This window comes from Peromyscus leucopus, chromosome 18 (genome assembly GCF_004664715.2).
Source record: "Peromyscus leucopus breed LL Stock chromosome 18, UCI_PerLeu_2.1, whole genome shotgun sequence".
Classification (NCBI taxonomy): domain Eukaryota; kingdom Metazoa; phylum Chordata; class Mammalia; order Rodentia; family Cricetidae; genus Peromyscus; species Peromyscus leucopus.
In genome coordinates, this window is record NC_051078.1 from 22,410,883 (window position 1) to 22,431,043 (window position 20,161).

Here is a 20,161-nt window from a genome sequence, read left to right on the forward strand (position 1 = left end):
CTCTTCTGCATTTGAATGTTCAAATTCCTCAGAACCATTTGTTAAAAAGAGCCTCTTAGCCTGGCGGTGGTGGCGCACACCTTTAATCCCAGCACTTGGGAGGCAGAGGCAGGCAAATCTCTGTGAGTTCGAGGCCAGCCTGGTCTCCAAAGCGAGTTCCAGGAAAGGCGCAAAGCTACACAGAGAAACCCTGTCTCGAAAAATGGGGGGGGGGGGGGGGAAAGAGCCTCTTTTCTCCAGTGTATGTTTTTGAGAACTTTGTCAAAGAAAGTTAGTTTTTGCTGTGTGGATTTAATTCTGTTTATCTGCTACAGTGATCTACATATCTGTTTTGTATCAATACCATACTGTTGTTTTTTTTTCTATGACTGTGTAGTATAACTTGAAATCAAGAGTTGTTTTAAGCCCAGCATAATTCTTTTTGTTCAGAACTGCACTGGCTACCAAAGTATTTTGTGCTTTCATATTTAATTTAGTATGGCTTTTTCTATTTTTATGAAGAATGCCATTGGGATTTTGATGGGAATTATGTTGAATCTGCAAGATTGCTTTTGGACACATAGCCATTTTCATTATATTAATTCTATCGATCTATGAGCAAAGGAATTTCAAAACTTCTAGAATCCTCTTCAATTTCTTCAGTTGTTTAAAAATTTTCATTGTCGAATTCCTTTATTCCCTCGGTTAACTTGATTAACAGGCATTTTATTTTATTTTGGTTTTTCGAGACAGGGTTTTTCGGTGTAGTTTTGGTGCCTGTCCTGGATCTCGTTCTGTAGCCCAGGCTGTCCTCGAACTCACAGAGATCCTCTTGGCTCTGCCTCTCGAGTGCTGGGATTAAAGGTGTGCGGTGGCCTGGCAGCATTTTGTTATTTATTTTTTAAGATGTTATTCATGTTACTGTTTTCATTTGATTCGACGAATTTAGGAACTTCCTCTGATTTCTTCACTGATCATCATCAGGTACCACGTCACTTAGTTCCCACAAGTCTGTGCATGTTCTGCAGTTGTTTTTGCTCATCATTTTCAGTTTTATTTCACCGCTGCTAGATGGAATCCCAGAAATTATTTACATTGTCTTATGTTTGTCAAGACTTGTTTTTTTTGTCCTAAGATATTTTCCAGAATATTTTAAACAAGAAATTTCCATGGGCTAGTGAGAAGAATGTGTATTCTACAATGATTAGTTGGAATAATATAGATGTTTGCTGAATTCATTTGTTCTTTCATGGAACTAAACTTCTGACATTTTTTTGTCTGGATTTGTCTGGATTACCTGTGGTCTGTGAAAGTGAGTATTGTAGCCACTCACTGTTCCTGTGTTGGAGCAATCTATTTACATACAGCAGTGTATAACACATATGTGTTTAGAACTGTAAAACATAAATTGACTTTCTTCATGTCTTTTGACTAATTTCAGTTTGGAATCTAATGTGTTGGATATTGGTATTGCTATAGCTGCTTGCTTTCTGGTTACATTTGCTTGGAACATTTTTCATTCCTTTCACTCTAACGCTACATGTTTCTCTTTTCCAGTGAGGTCCATTTCTTATAGCTACGGGTTAGATAAGTCCAGTTTTAGAATCCACCTTCGTAGTCTATGCCTTTTAAATTAGAGAACTAAGAGAATAATAGTTAGGGTTACTATTGAGGGAGGTATATAAATTCCTGCCTATTAGTTGTTTTTATAGCGCTGGCACATTCTTAACCCACATTGCTTATTTCTTATTCTAGTGTCACTGATTATTATTTTTACCTTGTGACCTGATGGATGTGTTTATCTTTTGCTTCAGTGTATAGAATTCCTTCCCACACTTTCTGTGGTGATAGATTTTTGATCATGTATCTCCTTAGTTTGTGATCATCATGGATTTTTTCTACCTTATTTGTGAAGAATGACTGACTATGTTGGACAGTGTACTATGACTTGGCAGTGTGGTGTCTAATACAACATCAGTCACTGAAGGTATGGAGAGAAAGGAAATAAGCAGGGTGAGACTAGTAATCATGATAACAAATCGAGAAGGGAAAAGTAAATGAAGGGGAAACAGTAAAGGCAAAGGGAGAATTTAGGGCTGCTTCATGGAAAGAGAAAGAGGGAGAAATGTGGACTGAGCACCTAAAACAGTCTCAGCACTTGGAGGTTGAGGAAGGGAGACCTCCAACTTCAGGCCCGCTTCTGTTCTCTGGGAGAACCTATTCAGAAGCCAAAGGAAAATAGGATAGTACAAGACAAAGCTGATCCACTAGGTTGAAAATAGATATTAAATAAGAGAAAAATAAAAAAGAAGGAAAGGAACTGTTCGAGGATGCAACTTCTTTGTACATCCCTTGCATGAGCATGGGGGCAGGTCTGCCCTTGTCCAATCCGTCATGTAGGTGCAGGCCTATATGTGTGGTGCACTCTAGACTACATCTTAGCTCAGATTTCTACCTCTCTCAAAATGCATGATTCCAATTTGAAGCTCTTCTCGCCAGCTAGTGGTATTCTGCAGGCCATAGCTCAACATGTAGTCCAGTGACTCTTGGGGCGGGTTTCCAGAGTGAGCCCTGTTGGGAGGGCAGTGGGGTCTAGAGTCACTCAGCTGTCAACTCCATGGTGATGGGATCTTTTAAAAAAATGACTTCGTTAGCAATAAAGTCTTATGACATCAGACTTAGAGGAATTGAGCTACGTTGATTCAAAAGCCTCCTCCCAGAGGACTCGCTTTCATAGTATGGGAAGGTGCTATGCAAGCTGCCAAGGAAGAAAAATCCATCAATAACCCCTTGTCCACCATGCTGTGATGTCTATGAACCACAGCAATGAACAGCATAGCAAGCTATCCCCAAAGGGGCAACAGTGGCATTTATATCTTGGTGGTAACCAACAGCTGTCCAACTGGACTCAAGACCTGACCATTAGGCAGAAATTCAAGCTTGGGACTGTAAACCTAGTGTGTGTGTGTGTGTGTGTGTGTGTGTGCATGTATGTGCTTTATGTGTGTGCAAAGATAATAAGAAAAAGGAAGTTAATTTGAGAGTGAGAGTTGAGGAGGGTGAAAGTGTAGTTGGAGAGAAGATAAAAGGGGGAAATGATGTAAAATACAGTATCCATATGTGAAATTTTAAAAATGGAGCTGGGAGACCGCGGAATCTCTCTTGGATTGCAAATACAAAAGAACCACCTAGAAGCAGGAGCTTTTTAACTCACTGAAGCAGGAAGCCCATGAAAGTGTCACTTCAATTTTTCATGACACCCTTGATTGTGCATTCAGATCAGTGTCATCCCAGAAACGGCACTCAGAGCTAGTTTACCACCATGGCAGTGGCTTCCACGGGAAAGTCAGTGAGATCACAACTGAAGGAAAACACTGTGGTCTCAGTATTTTCTCTCTCAACTTTTATGGGATTATTTCAACAAGATAAACTTAAGTCCCACGTCTCTCAGAGTACTCCTAACCAGCCACAGGAAATTGAGGCACAACACTGATGACTAGTCCTGACCTAGCCAGTTAACAACAGGACAGTGTCACTGTCCAATGGTGGCCTATGACATTGCTTAAGGTTGATGGTTCTTATTGCTTGAAAGGATAGCTGTAGGTTGAACTCTGATACATGAGCACATATCAAGAAGTGATTCACTGGAATATTGTGCCTGCTGTACATGAGGCATATATATGTAGGGTGGGGAAGGAATGTTTGACACATAGACTGGAACAGGTGCACACACAATGCTGACACCAAGGGACCTCCTGGACACTCTAGTGAGACAGCTGATTATGAGGATTGTCCTGAGAGCCACCAACAGCCCAAGGTTGAGCTCTCACTTGTACACCTGTGCATCAGATCCAGCAGGCATCACCAGCCAGAGCTCTACACTGTCCTCATCAGGGCTGTGTGACATGTAGTTTTCCCACACTGCTGTAATTGAAGTGTGTTGGGGGGGAAGGAAGTGCTGTAATCCCACTATAACTTGGTGAGTTCTTGGGGGATGGGCTATGAACACTTGCACAATGATACTAAGTGAATGGATATGAGAGAATGTGAGGTCCAAGAGTCTGAATATAGAGACCAAATCTCCACTATCCAGCTGCCTTTGATGAAGCCATCCATGTCTGTCTCAGCATGTTCATATTCCAATGTTTTGACTTACAATAACTTTTAATGTTTAAAAAGTTTTCTTCCAGATAGACAGTTTTCTTCCACCGTACAATGCCGTTTTTCAATAAAAATCAATTCCAAGTGTTACAGGAATTACACAAGACACCATCAAGTTCAAAGCAAACCCTCAAATAAAATGCTTTATTTTGTCTGCTAATACATAGCACAAATTTGCAAGTGCTTCAGTTCATCCTTGGAGGTAGTAACCAGCCCAGAAAATTCCCTAAGATAAATGAAAATATATGTTTTCTAAAAATGAAAGTAGGTCAAATATCTCTAAGTGACTTATTATATTAGTGGTCATATATGATAAAGGGAATGATAGTAGTTGACCATTGGAGCTATGATGGACCTAAAAAGCTTTTCTAGAACAAACATTTAAAACATATTAGGCTAGGCCGGGCGGTGGTGGTGGTGGTGGCGCACGCCTTTAATCCCAGCACTCGGGAAGCAGAGGCAGGCGGATCTCTGTGAGTTCGAGGCCAGCCTAGGCTACCAAGTGAGTCCCAGGAAAGGCGCAAAGCTACACAGAGAAACCCTGTCTCGAAAAACCAAAAACAAAACAAAAAAAAAAAAAAAAACAAAAAAAAAAACAACAAAAAACCATATTAGGCTAATTATTTAAAGACTGTGATATTTCAATAGAATATTTTTTCATTTTCAGCTAAGTATAATTTTTATTTTTGCCTTAATGGTATGATCTTTTTCAATTTATAATGTAAGACACCATAAATCTTGGTTGCCTTGAATAATAAAAGTAACTACTATTTATATATAATATACATTTGTGCCAATAAAATGTTCTTGACATATTTCAGAGTACAGATGATTCTGATATATCTGTGATTGCCCAGAACAAGAAATGCTTTGACAATGATATTGTTTGTTCTAAAAGTGTTTTGATATCCATTGGGGACACTGAAATCTACCTCAATGATGCTCCTTACAAACAGGTTAGTGAATTCTTTCCTTTATGATAATCCTAACTTATACTATTGATAGAGAAAACAGACTAGAAATGTTTTGGATAACTCTGAATATATGTTGTTAGAAGGTCTAGATCGTTTTCTTTGTTATTTTGTGTGGGTTTTTGCTAAGCCATATACTGCTTGCATCTTCTGCTTATATTGCCTATTGTCATTTTTCAATTATAGCTATTTTTCCTTACCATGATCAGCATTCTGGTTTTGAGAACCAACATCTGTTATGTGAGTTCCTCCAGTAGCCTCCAATCTGTCTTCCTAATATTCCAACTAAGCCCCCACCTTTATTTCATTTCACCCACTGTAGCAACACTGGCTTTCCCCATATGGAAATCTGGCTTCCTATGTCTGCTGTACTTCAAAAATTTTCAGATGTGTTTCTGCTGCTCTGCTGGGTTCTTACTAATTAGGCTGTTGTCTCTCATTCTTGCCTCACCTCTCAGGGTTTTCTTTTTCAATCCCATATCCCAGAAGTTGAATCATTTTCCAGTTATTTACATGTTCTTGATTCTTTTTACTCTCCTCTGTAACTTTAGAAAAAAGTGACTTATGAAAACACATTCTGTACAGTATGTCCCATCTCCTTTGTGAAACTTCTCAGGATGCTCTCAAAGACCCTGTTAGATCAAATTCCTTGTGTGTTTATCTGTCTTCCTATGTATCTATCAGCAACGGATGAAGTAAGGTCATTGTGTCTTTCACTTATTCTTGCATACCAGAAATTTGTCCAATTAAAAGATGGAATCATTTTTTTTCATTCACCTACTTATTTACTGATTCATCGATATGTCCACAGTATACTAAAACTTGTGTTCAATTTTTAGACTGTAATAGTGAAAAGATACCACTTGCCTTTAAGTAATGTACTTAAGTGAATAATGATTCTCTAAGGAAAATAAGATCAGACAGTGAGATGTGATATGCCAGGGTCTCCATAGGCTCCTAGAAGAACTCCTGGGAAAAACCACTGAAGCAACCCTAAATTTTCAAAGAAATTTGGAGCATAGATTTGAGAGTCACTCAGAACTGATTTAGCATCCGCGCATCACCTGCTTGCTGTGCGACTCTAGCAAGGTTTTTGGAACTTCTCAAACTTCAACTTCCCCTCAGCATGACTACAAAACCACCTTCTTCAGTCCTGTGGAGATTGTAATGGAAGTATGGAAAAATGAATTTTAAGAGCTGAGCCCCCCCTTCCCCTTATCGTCCTTATTTTTATTAAGAGACATAATCTGAACTAAACCACATAAGAAAAGATGAATGAAGATTATAGGTGATGGATACATGAATATAGTTAGATGGAGAGGGAGAAAGAGCATTGCAGAAAATGATCACACTCAAAGGAGCAGAATCGGAAGACAAAATGTCATGGTTGGTAGTAGCAATTGGCTTAGGTTAAAGCAAAGTTCCTGGGATGATAGGGCAAGGGTGTGGCTGAGATTCTGGAAGGCGTGAGAACAAGAGTGGCTGCCAAGGGTTCTAGACTCAGACCAGAAGCCCCTAGATGACACAAGTCCCATGAGCTTCATTTCAAAGGCAATGAATTTGGAGCTTTGGAGTGTATGATCTGACAATGGTCTTTTAAAGGTCACCCTTTCAAACAGAATCCTCAGAACACCGTTTTCCTAAGTTTTCTCTGAAACTCATTTTCTTGAAAGTCATCTGGGACATTTGCTGAAAGGGCTAGTTTCTGTATTCTGCCTCTGGCACCCGAATAGGTAAAGGTGAAAAGACATGGCAGGTCAAGAGAAAACATGAACCCTCTCTGCTAAAAAGAGGCATATTTCTCAGTTTTAAACAAAGGCTGTGCTTTTTTCATTTGGACAGGGCCTATGATTTACGTAATCCGTTGTGCCCCTGAAGTACTTTTTGACATTTTTGCTACTTTGGTTTTCAATCGTATCCCCAAAATCTTCAACTGCAGTTTGAGAACCTTGTGTTTCAGGTAGAAACATCAAGAGTAGCCACACAGCAATCAGACAAGACGAAACGGCTTCTACAGTCATGTTGACATCTATTTTAGGTAATTACAAATGTTCAGCTTAGCCATTAGCTGGGTATTCATTTATAGGTGAAGGTCTCTCTCTGATCAAGGATGCTTTTTCAAAAGGAGAGAAATTGGTTAAATGCTCATGTAAAGGCAATTTGGCACATTTCTGAAGTGGTAATTACAGCTCTGTGTAACTCCCAGCCTCCAATTTTCACCTGTACACAGGTGTTGATGGATCTCCTTTATTTAGATTGTGAGGAATGAAGTAAGACGAAGAAAAGTCACAAGAATAGTTTGATCCCAACAAGTTCCCAGCTAAAATGTCTTTCTGGGAGATCATAAGTGAAGATATAGCAAGTGCCATTTACTTCATAACTAATGGACTGATCATCCCCGGAAATGAATAAACAACCCTCTGCTCTTCATATAAATGCACAATTGTAAGTCAATCAAATATGCCAGTTAAAAACCTTTTACAAATTGACCCGAGCTGTACTCAGAAATGCTTTAATTCTCTCCATTTCTGCCTTATCTTTCTAACGTCATTCAATTGTGTTTGGCGTGCTAAAGCACAGGTTGCTACGTTGGACAGTTCATTACTGACTCTTTTAGAAGGAAAGGCATTAGCTGATGAACTGAAAAGCAAGGAGCGCAGTCCTTTCTTTTGATTAGGAAGGACGTTCTTGTCGCAGGCTGCCTTACCTAATGAGACGAGTATTTTGTATCTGATGGCAAATAGAAAGGGCGTGCTTTTGATCTAGAGCCACTGATTTAAAACTAGACTGCTGAGATGGAGAGAGTTGATAAAGACATGTCAGGCAACAAAAAACTATTGGAAACTATAATGAAGATAAAAGTTGATGTCATGACCAAGTAATTTGGGGGCATAGCAGGTTATACAAATTGTGGTGCCTCCATCAAATGAAAATGTAGGATCCTTGGGGGTGGGGTGGGGGGAAGAATCTGTTTTCCCTCTTGGTTTCTTTTGTCAGGATATTTTTCTATCCATTTAATAGGTGCTCTTTTGGGCACTGATGTCCTTCCATGGTGATTGCAGACCTTCCTAGTGTGGAGGGCATCATCATGTCACTCTTAGTTCTTGGTTCCCTGCTCAACCTGACCTTGTCCTGACTCTATGCTGTGGATGAAGTATAGCAGTGGTCCCCAAGCAGAGGCCAAGAAGCAAGAAACTGAAAAGCAGTACTGAGAGGTGGGAAATGCAAGACATAGGATGCATGTGAGTCAGGATGCCATGGCACAGATGCATGATCTTTATCCTGCTGGACTTGACTCATGAATCATAGACTCAAAAGTAAACTTGATTTCAATATGGAAGCTACAGAGCATTAAAACTCTAAGTGTGGGCCAAATAAGTCAGTTTATTTGGGAGTGAGAGATAGTGTGTGGCATCCTGATGGAGGAAACATTTGAATCAAAAAGGGAATAAAGCAGTTATGCCATACTTGGGGGCAGGAGGAATGTCAAGTATGTAGATTTGAGATGGTTCAAACAATAACTTGACTAGCTTAGCCAGCGAGAATAGATGATTGAGGAGAAGAAGAATTTGAGGCTAGGTAAAGACAGTTAACAATATGGATGGCTATATCTGCTATGTACAATATAGTTATAAGCATTATCTTGGTATAGGAGATGGAAAACACCTTATAAATATGATTAAGTCTATTCACCTATCCTTTGAAATGTTCACTTAAACACCACTTCCGTATGGCATTCTCCCACTACACTTAGTTATATTGAAGAAAAATGGATGAAAGCTTTCCTGTTCCCAGTTTTTGTTTTCTTCTGGATAAATCAGTTTTGTTCTCATTAATATAACCATGTGTTTTCAAGATCATTTTATAAGCTCAATTCATGGCTATGGTCATAATTATAGGTACTCTTGTTTCCCAATGTATTTCCCATCTAATCCCTCTTACCATTTCTAGTTTGCAAATTATTTCCTTTCAGTTTCCAAAGCATAGGTAATTACTTCCATGATCAAAGCCTTTATTACTGTATTTTGCACATATGATAGTTACTTTGTTAGAGCTACTTGGGTGCTGAGGCCTTAGGCTTGGCTTTGTCATGGTATCCATGCTTCAGCCCTTTACTTCTTTTCTTAGACCTGAATGTGTCTTGGATGGCCCTGGCCCCAAGCCTTTGTTTAGGCCATCCCTTCTGTTTCTGTCCTCATTTCTTCTCCATTGTCATTACAGCTTCCTGTTCCTTTCTATATCGATTCTTTTCCAAGTTTAATACCTCCCCCTTGTAATTCTTCTAAAGTCTCTTTGATGGTAATTCATCTCTCCTCTCTCTGTCTGTCCCTACCCCTGTCACTTTCCCATACACATACACTTCTGTGTATGCACATATATGTATATATGTGCATGTATACATATATATGTATTGTGCTTTCTCTTTTCAGTTATCAAACTTTTTTTTTTAAATAAAGGTTTATTTATTATGTATATAGTGTTCTGCCTGCACACCAGAAGATGGCATTAGATCCTATTCTAGATGGTTGTGAGCCACCATGTGGTTGTTGGGAATTGAACTCGGGATATTTGGAGGAGCAGCCAGTGCTCTTAACTTCTAAGCCACCTCCTTAGCCCTCAGTTATCAAACTTTTTAATCTAGAAAATTTTCACTGGACTGTGAAAGCACTGTGTTTTTTTGCCAAATATAACAATTCTGTATTTCATTAAAGAGTTTAATAACATTAGAAGGCCAATTTTATGCTGTATTCAAATGCTTCGACTCATACACGCGGATACCTTTTTCTTTTGAAGGGAAGAACATGCATTTTCCTCCTCAACCTTTTGTATTCATTGCCCCCTCCTATTCTGTGCATCCATTCTCTTTCTCTTCCTTCTGTTGTCACTGGATTATCTTTTACCTTCCCCACGGTCTCTTGTGGAGTCCATCTTCTAGTTTTCATATGGACACCAGTTTATTTAATACATTCATTTTTGTATTAGAGAATTAAAACAAAACAAGGCAAGCAATCATCTTAGGTAATTATTGGAAGGCATTAATGTGTCCCCTCCTTTGGTTAGAGAGTGTGACATTCACCCTCAGACATTTTATTCTTTTTCAAGAAGCGATCAGGTTTCTTCCTGGAAAGCGAACCTGCATACCAGCTGTGGAAGGCTGGGCACTACATCGTAGTGTACTTTCCAGAGGAAGATATCACCATTCTGTGGGACGAGAAGACAACCATCCACATCAAAGTTGGGCCACAGTGGAAGGTAGGGCGACCTACCCCCTAAATGGGATGCAATGAATGGAACTGTGTTTATCTTTTCACGTTTAAAGAAAAGAACGATTGAACAAATTGTTAGGCAAATTTAATTTTAAATGATTTCTTTTTTTTTAAATAAACTACCGAGAGCTGTTTTTGAGTTAAGTGATGTTTTCAAAATTAGCTTTAATATACTACGTGAAGGACTTCAGAAATTGGGGTACAGTTGTACAAGTGGTGTAGCAGAATGCTGCTTAGCAATAGAAAGGAATAGACTATGAATTGGTATAACACAGGCTAATCTCATCTAGTTCTTTTTCACTTTAACATCACATGATCTGTTGTTGCTTCATGCATTTTCCTTCTTTCTCCTCCCTTGAGTTTTGCTATGTGAGTTTTTTTTAAAAAGATTCACTTATTGTACTATTCCGTTTTCTCTATTTTGCTTCATATTGTAGCTTTTTAAAATAAATTCACACACAGTATACAATTGTGGTAGTAAGTGAGTAGTAGAAAGGAACATTAAAATTACCTTTACAGCTCCATGGATTTGGAAAACCATATGGAGTCTTGATCTAATACTGTAGTTCTTTACAAAACAAGCCTACCAACGCCCGCTTTTCATGCAGGCTTCTCCATTATTGCCAAGTCTTACCTCCACAATCTGGAGAAATATCATTCTACTTCCACTGTTTCAATGTCCATTGTTTTTCCTTCCACAAATAGCATATAAATGGAATTTTAGTAGTTTTTGAGATCTCTCATCTTTGACTTGGCAAAATAAATATAAAATTCATTCGTATGGCATGAATTAGTATTTTCCCCTTATAGTACTATTGTAACTGTGGTATGGATGTACCCATGGGATTTGTTTACCCATGGGTGGAAATGGTAACTGTTCTTGGACAGATGCAGTTTCTAACACAGTTTCGATACACTGTCTGCTTTTCTGGAGATAAGAAATCTGTCCATGTTACTTTAAAGGGTTGCATTCCACGCATTAATATTGAAGAATGAGTTCAAGGAGCATCAATTCAAGGTTTTAAGCAGGAGTTCCATTATTATTGGAATATCATCGATTTTTGAAAGTCTTAGAGGATCCTGCCTCTAAAAGTAAATTTTCTCACAGTATTTTGAGAAAATCTGTTGTTCAGTACTGATGTGAATAGTTCCCATTGACACTGCATTTGTCATTTCAGAATCTGTACTGACCTAAGTTAGCTTTATTGTTTCAACATTTATACTGTTACAGAATCTTTTTTTTTTTTTTTGAGACAGGGTTTCTCTGTGTAGCTTTGCGCCTTTCCTGAAACTCACTCTGTAGACCAGGCTGGCCTCCAACCCACAGAGATCCACCTGCCTCTGCCTCCTGAGTGCTGGGATTAAAGGCATGTGCCACCACCACCCAGCCTGTTACAAAATCTTTAATATATAAAGTAGGTTTTTCTTTATAAAAATTATTTATGCTTATATACAAGACATACATATCAGTATATATTATATGCACATATATTAATATACCTCAGTATATACCTTCCTATTTACATTGTTAGAAATATCAATTCTAAGATGTTATAGTAAGTGTGGATAGATAGTTCTTGGAGATTGGTAAAATATTTGGGGCCTGTTACATATTATAAATAAAATTAAATTGATTTTTTTATTTTATTAAGACATTTTAAAAAATTATTTCTATGAATGTCCTTTATATATCTTAAATCTTTCAAGTTTTAATACATGTGAGTCTCAAAATAAACATAAAATATTTAATAATAATTTTATTACTGTAGAACAAGCTGGCAGGATTGTGTGGGAACTTTGACAAATGTACTTCAAATGATATGACCACATCTAATAACCTGGAAGTGAGAAATGCCCAGGTGTTTGGAGACAGTTGGGCCTTAGGTCAGGTAAGTTACAGATATGGAATTTAGAACAAACAAAAGACTATTCCAAAACAGTCAAATTACTTATTTTTCATATAGTGTTTTTATAATAATGTATAGTTGATGAACTTCCACAGTTACTTTTCTATGCAATTATTATGACAACTTTACTTTGCAAAAGTTATTGTCTCCACACTACTGATAGAAAGATTGTGTCTCAAGGAGGTTAAATGATTTGTCTGATACAGATTATGTGTTCAGAGAGTAGCAAAGGTGACATTGAAACATATACCATCTCTCATATCTTTGCAAGCATAGCAAAATACCTTCTGCTCTACATTCATTCAGTAGATTTTGTCTAATATAATTTTCTTGCTATAATATAGACACAATATGAATATCATAGTCTCTGCCTTTGAGGAATTTTAATGTTAAGTTAGTATGTGACATGGAAAATTTACCAAAAATATATTGATATAAATAGGTGTTTTAGTAGAAATTCCCACCATGTGGAAATTATAGCATTCCAAGGAGGATTCCTGGAACAAATGCTGTGGAAATAAGGTCTTTAACACCTGTAAGACGAGAGAAGGTAAAGTTTACAGCAGTGGTTCTCAGCCTTCCTAATGCTTTGACCTTTCATACAGTTCGTCATGTTGTGATGACCCCTCAACCATAAAATTATTTTCATTGCTGATTCATAATTGTAATTTTGCTACTGTCATGAATCATAATATTAATATCTTATATGCAGGATATCAGATATGTGACTCCTTTGGGGGTCACAACCCACAGGTTGAGAACCACTGGTTTATAGGAAAGCAGATGGAGGAAAAAGGGAGGAAGTCACACAGCAGATGTGAACAGGAGTGAAGAGAGTACAGAGCGTAAAAACATCTCATAATGTTCATATGGTTATGACGTAGGGTTAGAAACAGAACGACTGAAAGATCAAGGATAGATCTCAGCAGGTGCAGGAGGCTCTTGTAGTATAGCCAGATTAGCTGTTAGGGGAGATAGAAGGCTACAGAAATGTGAGAACATTAACAATGAGAACTCCTAGTACTTACTGCAGGACTTTATTGAGAAGGATGCATTTGGAAGACTCAAAAAAGCCTTATACCTTCTGGCATTAAAAATATCATCTGGAGTTCTCCCCTGGACAGGGCAAAGAGGGGGTATATGTGTGCAGGAGTTGAGCTCAGGATATAGTAGAAATAAGTGTAGTACACCCTAGGATGTATTGAGAAAGATGTGATGGAAAGATATTTAGCTGGAGATGTCTAGGTTCAATGTACAGGAAATAGCTCTGTTGTATAAATAGGGATTTGACAACCAGTAGCATATTCAGGCTGTTGAAGTGAGGACACTGTGTCAAATGAGGGGCATAGAAGTTTCAAGGCAAGGTTTTGCTAAGAAAGGTGGGAACAAGAAGTTGGAGAAGAAGAGCTAGTGCGGCGTAGTATAAGAAAACTCAACAGAAAATGTCATTGCTGAATCCAGATCTGATGAGACACTTAAAGACAGAATCAAAGGTAAGTAAAGTTCAAGTGGCTGCAGACTGAGTCACTGGCCCTGTACTGAGGATTGCACAGCTCACTGGTGCCCTTTCTCCCGGAAGTTGGGAGAGGCCGACTACAGACAGCCGAGGTCAAATGGTAGGGTTTATGGAAGTCGAGCCTCTGGAGATTGTAGAGATCTGTCCATCTTAGATCTCAGAAGATGGCCTGTGACAAAAATCGGACAACATGAAAAGTTAGAGGGAAGACAGCCATGCTCACAGAACTTTTCGTGAAAAGACTGCATTCGTGAAAGATTGAAAATGATTAATTTCCCCCATAACATCACTCTGTCTAATATTTTTGTTATTAGTAGATAGCCTATACGGGTGAAAACAGGCAGAGATGTAGGTAGAAAATGTCTAAAAGGGTGAAACCATGTGAGATGCTGCTGTCATGGGTGGAGTCAGGAGGCAGGGTGCTTTGGGTTCAGAGTTCAACCCCTTGGAGGTCTTTACTTACTCTTTGATTTCCAACAGTGTGAAGATCCCAGTGAAGCCCTGAAGCCCTGCGAGGCACACCAAAACAAATTTCCCTATGCCAAGAAAGAATGCTCCATTTTGTACAGTGATGTTTTTGCTCCCTGTCGCAATGTGGTAAATGAGTACTTTTTAACTAACATCTCAAATACAAAGACTTGCTGCTCCGTGGGCTGAGATGAGCGGGATAAATCCAGCAACTCATGTTTCTCAGGTGTCCTATGGTCATTGTTAGGGGACCTCTGTTAGTGTGTTTTCTCTATAAACAACATGTTTAGTTGACCTGTTTTCTTCCTCATTCCATCTTATCTAAAAATGATTACTGCAGTTCATGCTAGTTTATGAAATACAATTTATTCGCAGCATTTTGTAAATGTGTATAAGTAACAAAAAGGGGACTGACGTTAATCTGTTGTCAGAGAGCATTTCAAGTGGACATTCTTTTCAACATAAGTATAGTTTAACAGGATTCTTGGTGACATATTTAAAATAGTTTTAGGAGCTATTTCAAGAACATAACTTAGATATCTAAGCTGCTTCCTCACATGATAATTTTGGGTTCCAGTAGAAATTGGGGAAGTAATTTAGTACAGTTTTTAAAGCCAAGTAGCACCTCTGAAGCATGCCCCCTGTTTTCTCAAAGAAGTTACTTGTGCAGTTTTTGAGTTGTGGTCCATGTTTGTTGTTTATTTCCCTGGAATGGCATGTTTACTTGAAATAACAAATACTAGAAAGACATGGTTATTCAGACAAGAATATTTGGCAGGCATTTCTTGAAAGGAGGAGAATAAGTTTGTGGCATCTGTTGTCCTTAAAAGTATTTAAACTATTTGAAGTGAAAAATAGAATTTTGCAAATCTTGGCTCCATAACTGTGTGTTAAAAAGTTTTGTTATACTTTTCTGAAAATGCACTTGATGATATGAACAAATGTGGCCCATTTTCTGTTGCATGTAATTGTAGATGTAACCGTCTTGTTAAATAAGAAACACAGAGCCAATGCAGAGATGAAAGCCAAGAGGTCAGAGTAATAGCTAAGCGCTAAAAACCTTACCCTTCACGGTCACTGCTGTCCTCCTTAGCTGAACTGCTGCTTGAAAGCCTGAATGCTTAACCAACCAAATGCTGCTAGTTTCTGGTCTTCACGCCGTATATACCTCTCTGTTATCTGCCATCACTCCCTGGCATTAAAGGTTCACTTCTTGGTATTGAACACATGAGTCGCCATGCTTGGCTGTATCCTTGAACACATGGATTTCTGCCTCTGGAATGCTAGGATTAAAGGCGTGTGCTACCACTGCCTATCCTCTATGTTTAATATTGTGGCTGTCCTGTTCTCTGACCCTCGATAAGTTTATTAGCATGCACAATATTTTGGGGAACACAATACCACCACATGTAATTAAATGCATTAATGTCTAGAAGACCTTTGTAAACCACACATTTTTCAAATAATCAATGCACAATGATACGGAAACTCACAGGAATAAAAGTTTATTTCAATAAAGGCAAGTTAAACCTAGAGAGCTTGATCCAGCAAAGTACAGAGTTCACTGGCATGGTTCCAGATATCTTAGTCTTTATGGATATCAATGTGGAGTTCCTTAAAAATTTAAAACAAGAACTGCCATAAATCCCAGCCATACCACTTCTCGCCTTTACAAAGGATCCATATCCTATTACGGAGACACTGTCCCATCCAAGTTTATTTATGCATATTCACAACAGCAAGGAAATTATATCAGTCTCGCAGATGTCCACCAACAGGTGAATGCATAACAGAAATGTGGTGCATGTACACATTGAATTCTATTCAGCTGTAAAGAAAGATGAAAATGGATGGAGCTGTGCAGTATTAAATACAGACTCAGAAACGGAAAAAATCTGTGTGCTTAAAAGTTTTGTGATACTTTTTTGATATTAATATTTGCTTATTTTTATTTATTTATTTTTAAGAATTTTTTTATTCATTTTATATACCAAAGATCTCCCTCTTCCCTCCTCCTGCCCCTCCAGCCTTCCCCTCCAAAATCACCCTCCATTCCCTCCTATAAGGAAAGGCCTCCCATGGGAAGGTACATTTAGTAGAGGTAGGTCCAAGCTCTCCCCTTGCCTCAAGGCTGCGTGAGGTATCCCATCATAGAAGTGGTCTCCAGAAAGCCAGCTCATGCACTGGGGATGGATTCTGATCCTACTGCCAGGGGGCCCCTTAAGCAGATCAAGCTACACAACTGTCTCACTATGCAGAGGGCCTAGTTCTAGTTTTGTGATACTTTGTGTGTGTGTGTGTGTGTGTGTGTGTGATACATATGTTCTTCTCATATACAGATCCTATCCTATAATGTATACATGTTTACATATAAAGAGATATAAGAGGATAAAGCCTAACAATGTAGAAAGGAAACCAAGAAGGTAATTAATAGGTGATGAGTATGGATAAGAAGTGAGAAAGGGCAAAAGGGACATAAAAGAAGCAAAGATTCCCTCCTCTTTGTCCAGGAGGCTGTGTAGGGAGGGGTTCAGGGATAGTAGGGGCGAGGCCATGAGGGAAATGGGAAAGGAGAATCACTAAAACACACTGTGTTCAAAACATGCCATAATGTTATCTAACACAATATATCCTGCTTTTAAAAAATAAAAAAAAGAAAGCCACGGTTATGGATATAGCACAAAGAACATCATCACAGTTACTCACCCCCAATGTATTAAGAACCATTGACTTTTCTGTTATATGTACATAGAAAACTTTTCTCAGATTTTAACGAAATACAAGCCACAGCAAAAATAGTATAGCACACTGCATGGGAAATCACATATAAGAACCAAGGTTGTGTCCTGCAAAAAGACGTTAAAGAAATCTGCAAAACTGTAAATAAAGCATTAAATTAGTGCACTCTCCCCACTAATTTAATTTTGCTTGATCAAATGCAGATTTTTACTAAAATATGCAATTTATGTTACTATGTGATACATTACTATTAAATATGTATTATTTTAAACACCTCAGTTGTAAGTTTTATTGTGATGATTCTGCTATAATATCAAAAGTATTAGGAATTTAAAGGAAATTCAAGATGGCTTTATATATCTAGAGTCTTATTTATCAAAAGGCTCCATTTGGGGGTTTTTATGCTTCTTAGGGACCATAGTTCCTTGTCAGGCAGTAAGATGTTCATTCTGGAACCAAGCCACAGAGCCTCAAGGCTCCTCTCCTGGATGCTACTTGAAAAATTAACCCATGCATTGGCACACCACATAAAACACAAATGACTGATACCAAACCCTTCTTTTGTAACACATTGTCAATACTCTATCCAACTCCATCAGTGATTTAACAAGTACAATGCAAAGGAAGTAATTAATTGCATATGAAACATTTAAAAGAAACTGCCACTGTCACTCATCAGCAGCAGCATATTGCCACTTGGGAGACTAAGAAATAAAAGGGGGAAAAAAGCGAAGTGCATTTAGAAACAGAGCAAGCTGCTTTAATGCGGGTTGATTATGCCAAGAACGCAACAATGTAACAATGGACTTTGAAAAATCTGAAATCTGCCCTTGTGCAGATGTTAAAACGGATCTATCTGTTAGTCTTACTTGTTTTGCTAGTTTTCTGAGGTGGCATTTGCTTGGTAATTCCATTTCCTTTGACAACACAGTGGGCTGAGACAATTAGGACTACGTGGGTGGCAGTATTATGCTGATGACAGCCATTGTGGAAAATGTGCACGTACTCTCTCAGAAGTTGGAATTTAATCACAATCAGCGCTTATTGAAATCATATTATCTTCCATTTTACTTCCAGATTGACGTTACTTCTTTTGCCAAAAACTGCCATGAGGATACGTGTAACTGTAACCTTGGAGGGGACTGTGAATGTCTATGTACCAATGTGGCAGCATATGCCTACAAATGCTGCCAGGAAGGGGTGCCCGTTCACTGGAGGTCACCCACTGTTTGTGGTGGGTACCTTGCTTGGGAGATCATTAAGTGGATAATTTTTAAGAAGATCCAAAGTAATTGCTGTTTTATTGTGGAGTAATGCCACGAAGCTCATGGAAATATGATTTTTAGTTGTCTGAATTTCATAGTCTTTTGACAGTCACCAATTATCATATATCAAAGAGAAAAAAATGTGTTAAGTTTTCTATTATGTTTGACTCCTCTTCCTGCAACTTTTGAAATATAAATTACATACCATCCTCACAGAAATTGTTTATGATCCCAATCCTCTTTTGCCTGTGAAGTTTCATCCTTCTGATAATAAGGATGTTCTTTTAAAAACCCATCTTGATTTCCTTTCAGCTTTGACTCCTTAATCATTTTATTTACTTATGTAGGTGGTTAGTCATCTGAAGAACAGATTATGATTTGGACAGTGTCTGTGATTGGCTTCTAAATTGCCAAGCATTTATCTACCTTTGAAATAATGTCATAAATCCTCCTCTTGTGTGACTGGTAACAGTGGGAACAGGAGCTGCCTCTTTTAATGACTCTTTTACTGGCTTTTGGGGACCCCACTCCTCATACTGGGTCACCTTGCCCAGCCTTAATATGTGGGGAGGTGCTTAGTCTTACTGCAACTCCATATACCATGCTGTGTTGATGGGAGATCTGCCCTTTCCTAAACAGAAATGGAGGAGGGGAGTGAATTGGGGGTAGGAACAGAGGGGTGTGTGTGGGGGGGAAGGGCCTGGGAGGGAAACCTGCAGCTGGGATGTAAAATTAAAAAAAAATAACGTCATGAAACCTATTTTGTTGAAACATATCATCTTAAAAATACCCTTTGAGCAAGACCTGGGTGTGTACACCTGTTTCTCAGCACTCAAGAGACTGAGAAAGGAGGATCACTGTGAGTGAGTTTGAAGCTGGCCTAGGCTATAAGCGGGACTGTTTTGAAAACATCAGCTATACAGCTACATGAACATGCACATGCTTACTCTCTCTCTCACCCACACACTTACAAAAATCACACACACACATCACCTTTACTCATAAGAAGTTTCTAAGTAATGATGTCATTCTCTGTTATTTTATGTAGTTATTAATAAATGCTTGTCTTGTCATTGCACATACTCAAACAAGTACTATGAAATTTATATGCAATTTAATATTTATTTTTCTTTCTTTTAGCTCTTGATTGTGAATACTATAATGAAGGTATGTGACATTTTAATGAATATTACTGCAGTATTTTGTCAGATATATTTTCAGGTAAAACTTTTTGAACCATTTATACTATGAACAAAACACAAATAATTCATGAGTTGAAAGACAAAGTTATGAAAGCTTTTCTTTCTACAGCTGATCTAATTTTCTGAGGACTGGTGCTAAAATTTATTTTCTAAGAATAAAAGTGTGTACTGGTGCTAAAATTTATTTTCTAAGAATAAAAGTGTGTAATTTAGGTTGTTTGTACTTAGAGGGTTTTCCAAAAATACTTTTGGAATGGCACAAATGAATGAAAAGTTAAATTAATTTTAGGTAAAATATAAAAGTATATATAGCAAAGGCACATCTTGTACCATTTCATATAACTATGAAACCTATCCAAAAGTTTTGAAATTTCCATAATTTTAAATTAATAATTTTATATATTAGCAGTGAAATGTGGCATTGTTATTAGTAAATGCCCAATGGGATGATAAGATGAGACTAATTAGTATGTCAATCATCTCAACATTTACTGTGTGTGTTGAGAACATTTAAAACCCTTCTAGGTATTTCATATTTAGCCAAAAGTAATAGTAAGACTTTTGTTATTTATGACAACATGAATGGACCTAAAGGATGTCAAGCTCAATAAAATAATCCAGATAGAATGAAATTCTGTTTGCTTCCATTTCATGGCTTATTTAAAACAGACTTGCAGAAGTAGAGA

General features: G+C 38.0%; 1 protein-coding gene across 3 annotated transcripts in view; it reads left to right on the forward strand.

Annotated features, from left to right (window-relative positions):
* Window positions 1-20,161, forward strand: part of Otogl (otogelin like) — a 146,168-nt gene that overhangs the window by 77,320 nt on the left and 48,687 nt on the right. For 2 of the 3 annotated variants that reach the window (XM_028873093.2, XM_028873094.2), the window contains exons 26-31: window positions 4,962-5,096; window positions 10,215-10,364; window positions 12,148-12,267; window positions 14,282-14,398; window positions 18,086-18,242; window positions 19,414-19,440. In XM_028873093.2, coding sequence (XP_028728926.2) covers window positions 4,962-5,096; window positions 10,215-10,364; window positions 12,148-12,267; window positions 14,282-14,398; window positions 18,086-18,242; window positions 19,414-19,440 — 706 coding nt within the window. The remainder of the gene's footprint in view (window positions 1-4,961; window positions 5,097-10,214; window positions 10,365-12,147; window positions 12,268-14,281; window positions 14,399-18,085; window positions 18,243-19,413; window positions 19,441-20,161) is intronic. The other variant, XM_037196783.1, reaches the window with a different exon arrangement.